The sequence below is a fragment of the Bison bison genome, unplaced genomic scaffold (genome assembly GCF_000754665.1).
Source record: "Bison bison bison isolate TAMUID 2011002044 unplaced genomic scaffold, Bison_UMD1.0 scf7180017864267, whole genome shotgun sequence".
Lineage (NCBI taxonomy): Eukaryota > Metazoa > Chordata > Mammalia > Artiodactyla > Bovidae > Bison > Bison bison.
Window position 1 is genome coordinate 765,544 of NW_011494839.1, and position 15,105 is coordinate 780,648.

Below are 15,105 nucleotides of genomic sequence, written 5' to 3' on the forward strand. Positions count from 1 at the left end.
TTCTGAAAGAGATGGGAATACCAGACCACCTGACCTGCCTCTTGAGAAATCTGTGTGCAGGTCAGGAAGCAACAGTTACAACTGGACATGGGACAACAGACTGGTTTCAAATAGGAAAAGGAGTACGTCAAGGCTGTATATTATCACCCTGCTTATTTATCTTATATGCAGAGTACATCATGAGAAATGCTGGACTGGAAGAAACACAAGCATATTGCCGGGAGAAATATCAATAACCTCAGATATGCAGATGACACCACCCTTATGGCAGAAAGTGAAGAGGAACTCAAAAGCCTCTTGATGAAAGTGAAAGAGGAGAGTGAAAAAGTTGGCTTAAAGCTCAACATTCAGAAAACAAAGATCATGGCATGCGGTCCCATCACTCCATGGGAAATAAATGGGGAAACAGTGGAAACAGTGTCAGACTTTATTTTTCTGGGCTCCAAAATCACTGCAGATGGTGACTGCAGCCATGAAATTAAAAGACGCTTACTCCTTGGAAGGAAAGTTATGACCAACCTAGATAGCATATTCAAAAGCAGAGACATTACTTTGCCAACAAAGGTCCGTCTAGTCAAGGCTATGGTTTTTCCTGTGGTCATGTATAGATGTGAGAGTTGGACTGTGAAGAAGGCTGAGCGCCGAAGAATTGATGCTTTTGAACTGTGGTGTTGGAGAAGACTCTTGAGAGTTCCTTGGACTGCAAGGAGATCCAACCAGTCCATTCTGAAGGAGATCAGCTCTGGGATTTCTTTAGAGGGAATGATGTTCAAGCTGAAACTCCAGTACTTTGGCCACCTCATGCGAAAAGTTGATGATGCTGAAGCTGAAACTCCAGTACTTTGGCCACCTCATGCGAAGAGTTGACTCATTGGAAAAGACTCTGATGCTGGGAGGGATTGGGGGCAAGAGGAGAAGGGGACGACAGAGGATGAGATAGCTGGATGGCATCACTGACTCGATGGACGTGAGTCTGAGTGAACTCCGGGATTTGGTGATGAACAGGGAGGCCTGGTGTGCTACAATTCATGGGGTCGCAAAGAGTCGGACACGACTGAACAACTGAACTGAACAACATTGGAAATATTCAAAACGTATTTTAGCATGGGCTAACATCACCTAGTTAATGTAAGTGAACATCAAACACCATCTACTTCCTCATAACTTTTGCCCATTTTCTGCTTTCTTGTTAAATTTGAATCTTCACAAAGTATTATAATGCTCAATCCATATACGCACCTTTCCGCCGTTCTCGTTCTTTCAAAATAGCTTCAAACCATTCATGTTTCTCTTCAGGTGTTTTTGCCATACACACAAACCATTTATTTTTGGCCGTGTTATGTATCTTCCATCCATTAACAACAATGTGTCCACTGCTATGGAAGTCAGCTGAAAATTAATAGGTAAAGTGAATCAACAAATGTAATATATATTAGAGCAACACAATCATTCATATCAAAAAAGTTCCAAAACCACTGAATTCTTCAAAATATCTTTATATGTGTGTATTGAAGAATATAAAATTTTTTAAAATAAAGAAAATTTTATACACTAAATGCAGTCAGATCTGAAAAACGGAACATCCCTAATTCACAACATTAACAGTTGAACTTTTTAAAAAATCTATTCGGTTTTAGGGGACCCCTGGTACCTCATATGGTAAAAAATCTGCCTGTAATGTGGGAGACCCAGGTTCAATCCCTGGGTCAGCAAGATCCCCTATCCATGGGATTGCAAAGAGTCGGACACGATTGAGTGACTAACATTTCATTTCATTTTTCATTTCATTCAGTTTTAATGAACAGTTTAAGAATTTCCATCTTATTCAATTCAAATCTGACTACTGTACTGCAATCTATGGTTTGCCCAACACTGCACTACAGACCACATTTTCTAGAAGTCAAATATTCTTGGCCTCTGGCCAACTACACAAATAAACTAGTTGTCAAGAAAGAATAAAAAGGATCTGGCACTACTTTTTGAATGGCTTTCCAAGCCTGTACCAATGAAAATTAATTCCAGGAGGTTCAATGCTTGCCTATGACAGCTCTTAAGCTGGATGTTTTAATAGCATCATGATCAAACTACTATATACGTTATGGACACAACTCCTAGTTTGTGACACTCCCAGCTACTTTTGTATCTCTGTGTTTGATGCTAGTGTTTAACATGGTTTGGGCTTCCCTGGTGGCTCAGCAGTAAAGAATTCACCTGCCAATGCAGGAGACATGGTTCGATCTCTGGGTCTCAGTATTCTTGCCTGGGAAATCTCATGGACAGAGCCTGTCAGGCAGTCCATGGAGTCACAGGAGTCGGACATGACTAGCAAAAGATGGAAGGCAAAAGGAGAAAGGGGCAGCAGAGGATGATATGGTTAGATAGCACCATCGACTCAACAGACATGAATCTGAGCTAACTCCAGGAGATAGTGGAAGACAGAGGAGCCTGGCACGCTTGCAGTCCATGGGATCGCAGAGTCAGACACAACTTAGCGACTGAACAACAACAAACGAACATGCTTCAAGTGAAGATAATTTTCCATTTTAAAAGAGTCCTCCTCTCTCTTATCTTCCCTTCCTCCTCCAACTGTTCTGCCTATCAAAGTATTTCTAAGCTCAAATTCACTGCAGATGAATTATTCAATTGAAAAGTCTATCTTACAAGGGAGTTTATTATTGGCATTCCATTTTAAATTTACCAATCATTTACCTGTGCCATCATCCACATTCTCCACTTCCATCACCTCTGTATTGATCCGGCCACGAAAAAGGTACCGATGTCCATCAGTAGATGCTTTGCTATTTTTCAACCGTCTTACAACAAGAAGAAAATCACACACAAAAAACATGGTTACTAAACTTAAGGCAAAACCTTGTTAAAGCAAGATAATTTAAGCCATTCTTTGAGAAAGAGATTCTAGTTCCATCAACAATATCAAACATTAAGCTCTTGGTGATTTTTTACTTATGTCCTCAAATTCATAACAGTTCAGGTTGCTCTATAAGATGGTGCTAGACACGGAAGCCCTGAGCCAAGGACAACACACAGGTGGGAGGGTGAATACATGCTTTTGCTCAATATATGAAATCAAAGATCCCCAATCAAACTCTGACAGACACTAAAAGTTGGTTATTCACAATTTCACTTGATTTCTCAATTTTCAGTAAGTAGCTGGTAATTTTTTCTCAATTCCTGGTAAATTTCAGTTAATACTTATGATCCTCTTCAAAGAGACTTGGACTGTACTGGAGGTTATTCAGCATTAACTAGCTCTAAAATATTTTTCCCATATTGTTGTTATATGATAACTGTACACTTGAAGAATAAGTCTCTCAAATATACCTATAATCCTTCATAAGGATCCTATTTATTTATAAAATAGTCTAAAACATTTCAAAATGTTGTGTATAGTACACTAGTACCAGCCTTTGATCTTAAAAACTGAGCAACACAAAGTAAAAAAAAAAAAAAATCCAGGTTCAGATGAGCTTTTGTAATAATGAATTAGTCAGTTATGGATATATTTAGACTTGAATCACTGAACACTCAGGGGAGATTGCTTTTAAAATATATTAAAGAGGAAAGATTTTAAGAAATAATTCAAGAAGATTAAGCAACATTTAGTCATCCAAGAGACTTCAATTGACCTGAACTATTTAATTTGACTTGTTGACAAAAGTATGCTAACAACTGAATATACTAAAATTATTAATATATGTTTCATAATATATACTGAAATTATTAATGTATCATGTTACATATACACACTAAGCAAAAGTTAAGTTGTCAAGTGCATTAATGCAGAGCTCCCTCCCCTTCTCTCCTCTGCATTCATATGTATTTGGTCCATGTTATACATATATTCGGAGAAGGCAATGGCACCCCACTCCAGTACTCTTGCCTGGAAAATCCCATGGACGGAGGAGCCTGGTAGGCTACAGTCCATGGGGTTGCTAAGAGTAGGACACGACTGAGCGACTTCACTTTCACTTTTCACTTTCATGCATTGGAGAAGGAAATGGCAACCCACTCCAGTGTTCTTGCCTGGAGAATCCCAGGGATGGGGGAGCCTGGTGGGCTGCCGTCTCTGGGGTCGCACAGAGTCGGACACGACTGAAGCGACTTAGTAGCAGCAGCAGCATACATACATTATGGTTATTTGCCAAGCAGCAGGATTTTGATTTTATAAAACTTTCCCTATTATTTAATTTATTTAACAGTTACAGCCATGAGACCATGAATAGTAACATCATTTGGACAGTTAATTTTGCAAAAGCTCTGACCTTGAGGGCAGTCATATATATAAGGATGGGAACAACTCTAATAAAAAAAAAGATCTGATTCTCAAACAGATGTCTTTAATAATCAAACCTAGATCAGTTCAGTTCAGTTCAGTCGCTCAGTCGGACCTAGATAGATGTGTCAATTTAGTGGGAGAATCCTTTCACAATGGGTATTATATTAAATCATCACATTGTACACTTTAAATATCTTATAACTTTGTCAATAATACTTGACTAAAGTTGGGGAAAAAATAATTGCACCTAAACAACTTGAATTACCTATTTTTTTTATTCATCCCTTTATCTTAAAGTGTTCCCCTTTTATTTTTTGTCATCTTTCATGAGGCACACACATTTTATCACAATCTGCAATAAAAGTGGGCTTTGAATTAGAACTGAATGGGTCCAAAATTCATTTCTATAACTATTATTTATGGGAAAGTTACTTAACCTCTCTGTGAGAACCTTTTGTTCTCTACAAAACAATGATAGTGAAAATACCTATTTTATAAATTTATTGGGAATATTATATAATTAATTCATGTGATTCTGAGATTACGCCTGGCAGAGAATATGCATTTTTAAAATATTTTTCTTGGAGTATAGCTGTTATACAATGTTGTGTTAGTTTCTACTGTACAACCAAGTGTGTCAATTAAATGTATACATAGATCCCCTCATTATGGATTTCCTTCCCATTTAGGTCACCACAGAGCATTGAGTAGAGTTCCCCATGCTAAACAGTCAGTTTCATTAGTTATTTATTTTATATTTATATCAATAAATATTAGTTATTTATTTTATACTTATATCAATAGTGTATATATATCAATTCCAATTTCCCAATCCATCCCACCACCCCTTTCCCCTCTTGGTGTCCATATGACCTTTTAATTTTTAAAGAGCTTCATACAGGTAGAATTAATAGCCTGTTCTAGATTTTCCTGAAACCCACATCTACTAATCCCAATCTTGCTGCTAAACACAAAAAATTGAGAAGAGCATACTACAAGAAATAAATAGGTTCATTTTCACAGGTGGTAAAAAAGGAATTTTTTAAAAAGCTCATTAAGATAGAGAGACAATAATTTAATTATTTCCTGGCTCTAATCCGATCATGTTCTCTTTCTTGAAGTAGCAAGGAGAAAGGGCTGAGAATACATGGAAGTTTACTGATGAGGTCATGGGGGCACAGAGACAATGTTGAATCTGTGAAGTGGATAAACAGCTTTTAAAGTATTACCTGTCTACATTCTTACCTGTGTTTTCTTTTGCAATACACCAAAAGGTTGTCAAAAAGAAAAAATACCCGCTCTTGAATATTTCCAGAAGAAATTTTCAGTAAGACTCCACACATTAGCATTTCTGTACAGGTATCAGTAATGTTGGACCCCTAAATCAGGAAAAATGGAGAAAATAATGTCTGATTACTTAACAGAAACTTTCACGCAGTCTTTTTCCTCCTGTTTTTATTTAAAGATGCAATATACAAACAGGATAAAAATTCAAATAGTTTAAGTATTAATATACTGAGCTTAGGTGTCCTTCCCTCCCAGTCTCCTCCAGGTGAGTATCAGTAGGTACAGCTCCTCTTAAGAGATTCCATGTCTTCTTTAGTTATTTTACATATGTGTAAAATATGTAAAAAATTTTAAATATTTTACATATTTTTAAATACTAAATATTTATAATATTTAAAAATTTTTTACATATTTTACACAGCATATATAATGAATGTTATCTTTGTTCTCTAAAAATAGGAGATCATTTCAAACTAACTCATGACATGAATGTTCCTAATATTCATTTTCCTCCTCCTCCTCTCCTTGGTCTGGGAAAAGAGCTCTATGAACAAATGGAAAGTACATGTAATTGTCCATTTTTAGCAGGTCTTAATTTATATAAAATTGTTCCTCCATATCCATGGGGGAATGGTTCCAAGACCCCCAAAGATACCAAAATCTGAGGATACTCAAGAGGCATAGATAAAATGGCATAGTATTTGCATATAATCTACACACCTCCCCCGTACATGTTAATCTCAAGATTGTTTCTAAAATCTAATACAATGTAAAGTGAAAGTGTTAGTCACTCAGACAGGTCAGACTCTGCAACCCTGTGGACTGTAGCCCACCAGGTTCCTCTGTCCATTGATTATCCAGGCAAGAATACTGGAGTGGACAGCCATTCCCTTCTCCAGGGGATCTTCCCCATTCAGGGATTGAATCCAAGTCATTGCAGGTAGATTCTTTACCATCTGAGCCACTAGGGGAGCCAATACAATGTAAATGTTACATCAGTTCAGTCGCTCAGTGTCTGACTCTTTTTGACCCTATGGACTGCAGCAGCCAGCAGCCAGGCCTCCCTGTCCATCACCAACACCCGGAGTTTATTCAAACTCATGTGCATTGAGTTGGTGATGCCATCCAACCATCTCATCCTCTGTCGTCCCCTTCTCCTCCGCCTTCAATCTTTCCCAGCATCAGGGTCTTCGCATCAGGTGGCCAAAATGTCACATAAATAGTCATAAATATAATGTAAATACTATCTAATAGTTGCTGGTGCAAGTTTTGTTTTATGAAACTTTCTGGAATTTTTTTTTCCCCAAATAGTTTCAATCTGAAGTTGGCTGAAATTCTGGATGCAGAACCCGGAATACAGAAGGCCAACTGTCCCAACTTCTAGGATGGAAAGGAAGACAAAAGAAGAAATAAAAGGAAAAAAATCTATTTAAAGAGAGCAACCATCCATAAAACCTTTCACCACAGTTATTAAAAGATGCACTGGCATGCTCATTCATTGAATAAACCCTTACTGAGTGCCCATGAAGGTCATATGATCAGCAACAAACGGATTCTTAACACAAGTACTAATCATGGGAGGTTGAGAGGAGGAAGCACAAGAGAGAAGGAGCCTGGGCCCCTGAACCATCAACAAAGGGAAACTGCCCACTGGGCAGAACCCACACATGAGTGTCATGTGAACTGACCAGAAATGTCTACTTTGAGCCATTGGGCTTCCCCAGTGTCTCAGTAATAAAGAATCTGCCTGTGATGTAGGAGCCACAGCAGACACTGGTTCAACCCCTGGGTCAGGAAGATCCCATGGTGGAGGACATGGCAACCCACTCCAGTATTACTGCCTGGAGAATGCCATGGACAGAGGAGCCCAGTGGGCTATAGTCCAAGAGGTCACAAAGAGCTGGACATGACTGAAGTGATTTAGCAGGTCATAAGTGTTGTAGTCTATTTGTTTCTACAAACTAAACTAGCATAACTAACTTGTTGAGTCACTGAGTTGGAACAAAAAAAAGGGGAACTTTTCAGTAGAGCTCTGTTAAGTTTGCTTTGTAAGAATACTTCTGTTTTAAATATGTCTGGTCTTTTTTGATATTTAAAACTGAGAACATCAATATTAACTTCATATTTTCATATTAACAATGAATATTTTCCTGATTAATATTAAAATTTTAAATTAAAATAAATCATATAACTATAATAAGAAACTTCCCAAAAGAGAAGTTAATTAAGACAGTGTCACTGTGTTAGTCTGGGTATCTATATTACAAACACATTTTACATTTGAAATACTTCCCTCTCTCCCTTCGTCATAAGGGTAGAAATGGATAGAAATGGAGATCTGTCAAACATTCACACAATTTCATATATTTTGCAATGTGATAATTAAGCAAAAACTGTCATCAAATGTAAACATCAATCTCAACTGCAGTGGCAATGATTTCAAATTTATAGTGAATACATCTCTTCCTTAGAAAAAAAATTAGAATGACATTTAAAATTTAAAATTTAAAAAAGGAAACATCATATAGATTATTGCACAAGGGACCTAAATAACATTATGAAAAGTGGCTTTATCAATAGCAATTTTATAAATGGTGCAAAACACTTCACTTTAGATTATTCCATACAGTAGTCCATAAGTGCCAAGGCAAAAATATAGTCTGTTACATTAGTATTATACTAATGTGCATATTAACCAGTCTTCCAAATAGTTTCCCAGGTTAAATATGTACGTATTTATTTATAGATGTATTCCTAAATGAATGAAATACCAACAATACATTTTCTGACTTGTTTGTGGTGATTATCTTCATTAATAAATATAAGGAAAATTTAATGTGAATTTGAGCTAACTATAATCCATCCTCTTATACAGCCTCAGGGGAGATACTGTCTAAGCACTGAAGAACTCATGGGACCACTGTGCAAAATAGAAAATGGATCTATTACTTGTGATGATAACCAATATACACTCTGAATGGTCCCATGAGTAAGGCCAACACAATCTCTCTCTGTAAATGTAACTTCTTTGGAAAGCCAAACATAATCAGAAAGGATCTCAGTGAGCTGAATTTCAGGGGAGTTTGTAAGCACTGGGCTGAAATGTGTTGAAAGTGAAAGAGTTAGTCGTTCAGTCGTGTCTGACTCTTTGCGACCCTGTGGACTCTAGCCCGCCAGGCTCCTCCTTCCATGGGATTCTCCAGGCAAGAATACTGGAATAGGTTGTCACTTCCTACTCCAGGGGATCTTCCTGATCCAGAGACTGAACCCATAAATCTTGTGTCTCTTGCATTGGCAGGTGGATTCTTTACCACTGGCAGCATCTGGGAAGCCCCCTTCATCATGAAAGGTCCACCAAAATCTGAACATAGCTAAGATGTTCCTTCTGCCTTCCAAGTTCTGTTACACCATTGCCTTTTGATGATATGAATTGACTTCAGAAACCTAGAAGATCCTACTTCTCCTCTGGACCTTCTCCAGCTTGTCAGGGTTTCCCATAACATGAACACCTCCAAAAATGAATCAACCATTTGGATTGAGCTGGCAAATGAAGAATATAGAAGTGATATTATTATTTCTCCAGTCCCCTACAACACATTCCCTGGTGGCTTAGACGGTAAAGAATCCTGCAATGCAGGAGAGCTGAGTTCGATCCCTGGGTTGGGAAGATTCCCCTGGAGGAGGGCATGGCAACCCACTCTAGTATTTTTGCCTGGAGAATCCCCATGGACAAAGGAGCCTAGCAGGCTACAGTCCATGGGGTTGCAGAGTTGGACATGACTGAGCAACTAAGCACAAGATTTTATCAGCACAAGGCAATGGCACCCCACTCCAGTACTCTTGCCTGGAAAATCCCATGGACGGAGGAGCCTGGTAGGCTGCAGTCCATGGGGTCGCTAGAGCTGGACATGACTGAGTGACTTCACTTTCACTTTTCACTTTCATGCATTGGAGAAGGAAATGGCAACCCACTCCAGTGTTCTTGCCTAGAGAATCCCAGGGATGGGGGAGCCTGGTGGGCTGCTGTCTCTGGGGTTGCACAGAGTCGGACACGACTGAAGCGACTTAGCAGCAGCAGCAGCAGCATGGTAACCCCATGTTACATCTGATTCAAAGTTCCCCTAGGTCTTTCTCCTCTACCCTATACTTAAATATTTTGACTTTTTGATTCAGTTAATCCAGACTGACATCATGCCAAGCTCTCAAACCTCTCACTAATATGCATTATATTGAAGGCATCACCATAAATTCCCATCAGCTCCCAATCAAAAATCAGAATAAGATGAACTGACCTCTTCGAAGTCAACACTTCTTTCCATAAGTGACTCAAAGCATCTGCTTACTGCTGCTACTGCTAAGTCACTTCAGTTGTGTCCAACTCTGTGCAACCCCATAGACAGCAGCCTACCAGGCTCCCCCATCCCTGGGATTCTCCAGGCAAGAACACTGGAGTGGGTTGCCATTTCCTTCTCCAATCCATGAAAGTGAAAAGTCAAAGTGAAGTTGCTCAGTTGTGTCCGACTCACAGCAACCCCATGGACTGCGGCTTTCCAGGCTCCTCCGTCCATGGGATTTTCCAGGCAAGAGTACTGGAGTGGGGTGCCATTTCCTTCTCCAGCATCTGCTTAATTATCAATGAATGAAGTTGTATGGGGGTAAGAACATCAAACCCAACCACCCACAGTTTCTAGAATTCCTGTTATGCTTCATAGAGTATCTTACAATATATACATATACCAAAAGAGACAAAGTTTATCTCACAACATACACATAATGCACGTTTTACTAAATCCTATTGAGACAGTTTTATTACTGAGGTGATATGTCTTTAACATTTAACAGCAGAATTTAGGAATTAGTACAGTATCACCTTTCCTATCTTCTACCATGGTAACCTCCTATCATCACATGAAATATTTTCATGAATAATTTAAATAATTCCTAGGAAAACCTTTATGCACTTAAAAGAATCCATGTCAAAACATACAGATTTGTCTAAAAACCTCATTCTAAAAGAATGTCTTCTCTTTATATCAGATTCATCTTTTAGATGGGAAAAAAAGGCCACTGTGCCTTTGACTTACTATGATTTAATCTGTATATTATCTCCACAACAATGTTGGATAAAAATCATTAAAAATTCTTGAAACACAGATACATGGAGTATTATAAATACTGAAAAACATTTGGCCAAGTGTAGATATACTCTTGTGTAATCACAATATTCCTCTCACTTCAAATTCATCTGATCTGCAAGCAGACACTTAATAAATGTCTGTTTTTGACTAATGTTGTGTCATATTTTCCTCTAACTTAAATAATATAATCTACCTTTCTCTGTAGCAGAAAAAAACAAAAACTCACAGCTTTATCTTTGAAATGAATGAGGTTTATGATATTTTGAAAATGATGTGCAATTTCTTTTTCATTATCTGGAAATGGCAAGAGAGATGCTAGGGTTAGGGATAAAGAAGCCAAGCTACAGAAATGAAATAGGATATGGTTAAAAGCATCAGCTTGCCAGGAAACACTCATCAGCCCTACAGTCCATCAAAATGAGGGTGTCAAACAAATGAGCTAGAAAACAAAAAGTGTGGAAGCAATAAAACAAGCGAGGCAGACCGTCAGAAAAGAGCAAAGCACCTAGGACAATGCTGCTCAGAGTTAAGAAGACACACCTGATGGGACTATGAACGCTTCTAGGTTCCCTGGCACTATCCCCAGAGAGAGTACATCTGGTAAGTCCCGGACCATTCAGTAGATTCTGATGCATTGTGGTGTTTTGTTAACACTTGAAGTCACACCGCTTTGGAAGCCTGAGCTCAGGCACTCAAGTGCATAGAACAGCAACTCTGGTGACACGGGGATGAAGATGAGTACAGGGCCTGCTCTATGAGACCTCTAGGTGAGCAGTAGTCCCAACTGCTTCCCAGAGCCCAAGACAGAAGAGGAGTTTACCGTATGTTCCATGGTCACAGTTACACCTGTGGCTACGGTTCATCATCACTGAATATTCATTTAAATCTGCATAACATTATTTTGGGGATTTCCTCATAACTCACTCGGTAAAGAATCTACCTGTAATGCAGGAGACCCCAGTTCGATCCCTGGGTTGGGAAGATCCCCTGGAGAAGGAACTAGCAACCCACTCCAGTATTCTTGCCTGGAGAATCCCATGGACAGAGGAGGCTGGCAGGCCACCGTCTACGGGGTCACAAGAGTCAGACAGCAACTAAACCACCAATGTTATTTTGGGCTTCCTGGCATGGCGCTAGTGGTAAAGAACCTGCCAGCAATACAGGAGACATAAGACATGTGGGTTTGATCCCTGGATAGGGAATATCCCCCTGGAGGAGGGCATGGCAACCCACTCCAGTATTCTTGCCTGGAGAATCCCATGGAAAAAGGAGCCTGGTGGGCTACAGCCCATGGGGTCCAAAGAGTCAGACACGACTCAGTGACTAACATTTAAGCTATATAGTCCTTATGTTTAAAAATCTGTGTAATGGGGGTTATAGTACTTCAGTAAACTGTTAAAAGAGACAAAGATTGCCTAAAATGGAATATCAGTTTCTCCCCAAAAGGAAGTTGGCTGATGGACAATTAAGGGCCCTTGCCCTCCCTTGAGCAAATTTACCCAAGTAAGATTATTTGAATCTTGGATTTTGATCTTATATCTTGAATGAAGCAACATTAAGAATGGAAAAATTATTAGAACTTATCCCTGATACTGGGAAAGACTGAGGGCAAGAAAAGGGGGCAACACATGATGGGGTGGCTGAATGGCATCACTGCTTCAGTGGACATGAGTTTGAGCAAACTCTGGCAGGTGGTGAAGGACAGAGAAGTCTGGTGTCCTGCAGTCCATGGGGTCTCAGAGAGACACAACTGAGCGACTGAACAACAAACAACCCATTCTAGCTAGGGCACTAATGAGACTGTCAAAGAGCTTCAGCTGACTAGACAGCCTTTTGAGCCTGAGAGGGAAGCTCTTCTATTTATCTCATGAACTATTCAATATCTTTTAAATTAAGTTTCCTTTCATTTCTGTTGCCTGGGGCCATATAACTTAAGTAAGATAACCCTTTCAGTAGGCAGGTGCATAGATTAGACAAATGAAGGGGATTTCTTAAGGGTAAAATCTAACCACTAAACCAAAGCTTTAAAATATTACCTCTCATCTGCATTTTACAGTGTTCAAAGTTCTTTTCACTTACTTCATTGACCCCTGTAATAACCCAAACTGCATGTTGAAGAGATCTGGTGCTTTATCCACAAACTAAAGGTTAGAGTCCAGACTGGAAACCAAATCTGCTCGAAAGCCAGGTTTTTTATTATGTCATATGACTTGAGAACAATACATCTCCATTGTTTGTTTACTTAAATTCAACATAAAAGAATGTAATGACAATTTAATGATACAAAACACTAGAGAGACAAGTTACACCTGAGATTTTAATGCCCTTCATATGATGAATGGGGAAATAAGACCCTGAATATTTAAGGGATCTACTTGAAATATAACAATAATCAACCAAAAGTAGAAATAATGCATACTATGTTATACCAGATTAAGATTCCATTGAAGATAATTTTGGTTACTGGAGCAACAGTGTCATCTCTAAGATAGTCTGCATGGTCTGCAGGAGCTCCTGGAAAGACTCAGATAGCTGCTGCTGCTGCTGTTCAGTCATTCAGTTGTACCCAACTCTTTGCGACCCCATGGACTGCAGCATGCCAGGCTTCCCTGTCCTTCACTCTCCCAGAGTTTGCACAAACTCCTAGCCATTAAGTCAATGATGCCTTCCAACCATATCATTCTCTGTCGTCCCCTTCTCCTCCTGCCCTCAATCTCTCCCAGCATCAGGCTCTTTCCAGTGAGTTGGCTCTTCGCATCAGGTGGCCAAAGTATTGGCGCTTCACCTTCAGCATCAGTCCTTCCAATGAATAGTCAGTGTCGATTTCCTTTAGGATTGACTGCTTTGATGTCCTTGCAGTCCAAGGGACTCTCAAGAGTCTTCTGCACCGCAGTTCAAAAGCATCAATTCTTCAGTGCTCAGCCTTCTTCATAGTCCAACATTAGCTGTTACTCAACATTAGCTCAAGGCTCCTAATGTCCAAAATTCTTGAAGGAACTGTTTTGTAACTGTCATGCCATCAGTCATCCATTCTTGGTCTTGTCTTAACCCCATAAGAGTCACTCTGAACACACATAAAGCTGTCTGTAAGCTGAGCAAAAATCCCTGTTAGCAACTCAAAGAAAGCCCTAAGCATTCCGACTACCTTACCAGGGCCTGAATTCATCCTCCATGACTGTGTCCCTTTGTTTTCTGTGCCTCTGGAGTCTCACCAGATCACAGTTTCTCTTTAACTTCTCTGAAGGGACAGTGCCTGAATACTGTAAAGCTTCCCCCACGCTCTCAATGTGGTGAACTGAGGTGTGCAATCAGGTACTTGTTACAAGTTTCCAACCAACTGGCTGGGCCCTGCTCCAGACAGCATTCCCTCTAAAGTCCTAAAACTCTCAAATCACTGGATGGCTGTGTCTTAGGCAATCATTTTCAAATCTGACTCAAGGAGTCTTCATCTTGCCACTCTTTGGAACTGACACTCATCTTCTCTGCCCTGTACCTGGAACTGTGGTCACATCAGATCTGCTGCCACCAGTTTCCTCTGTCCTCCGGTTCCATTTGTCTCTCCCACTCCAAGTTCTATAAGCCCACCGAAGCGGGTGAGGCTGGGACAGCCACTGTTGAGGCTACGAAGGACACAGTATGGACCACACAGCCTTATTCCTCTGAGTAGTTAACTGACCCTGAACAGTGCAAGAAATAGCAACACTTTTAAAGGAATCTCTCATTTCTGAAGGAGCTCCAATTTTTAGGATACACAGGAAGAAGAAACAAAATTATGACAGATTCCATTTCCCGAGAGAACCGAAGAGAGTCTTATGAAGGTTTTATTTTGGTCAAAGTCCTGGCAGAAGTCACTGACAAATCCTGCAGTTTAAAGCAAGTTTGGTGTTTCTTCCAATGTGTGAGTGACAACAGAATGGCAAAGCAAACTTTCCTCCATTTTTCTCAACCCAGCAGGACAACTGTTTTCAAGAAAAGAATTATCATGAATCAACTGTACAATACACAACCATTTAAACTGATTGAAATAAGTAGCATTCATGCTGAAATAAGAGTGACCCTGAATACTTGAAATGAAAGAATGTAGACAAGGAAGAAGAGAATTCAGATCCCAGTTAGCATTTTAAAAGATTCATGGTGAGAATAGACAAATAGGAGCATTCCCTGGGGTCAGTGTTTGAGGTTTCTTTGCAAATCTGAAAGGATATAGGTTAGGTCTAAATGGAAACCAACAAATTGAAGATAAAAAACAAATTAGTTAATTATAAAGCCCTAAAGATAAAAATAACCCCCTTGGATTTGTGTGATAATACTGGTGTGCGAACATTTTAAATCTTCTTACACTTTAAAAATATTATCTCAACTGCTTACTTTATAACAATAAGA

The 15,105-nt window shown here is 39.4% G+C and overlaps 1 protein-coding gene across 1 annotated transcript in view; it reads right to left on the reverse strand.

The window, feature by feature from the left end:
• The window catches only part of PREX2 (phosphatidylinositol-3,4,5-trisphosphate-dependent Rac exchange factor 2), a gene marked incomplete at its 5' end in the record, with an annotated part of 302,517 nt that overhangs the window by 198,722 nt on the left and 88,690 nt on the right, over positions 1–15,105 (reverse strand). The window contains 3 exons of the mRNA XM_010848488.1: positions 1,240–1,389; positions 2,710–2,813; positions 5,543–5,676. Coding sequence (XP_010846790.1) covers positions 1,240–1,389; positions 2,710–2,813; positions 5,543–5,676 — 388 coding nt within the window. The remainder of the gene's footprint in view (positions 1–1,239; positions 1,390–2,709; positions 2,814–5,542; positions 5,677–15,105) is intronic.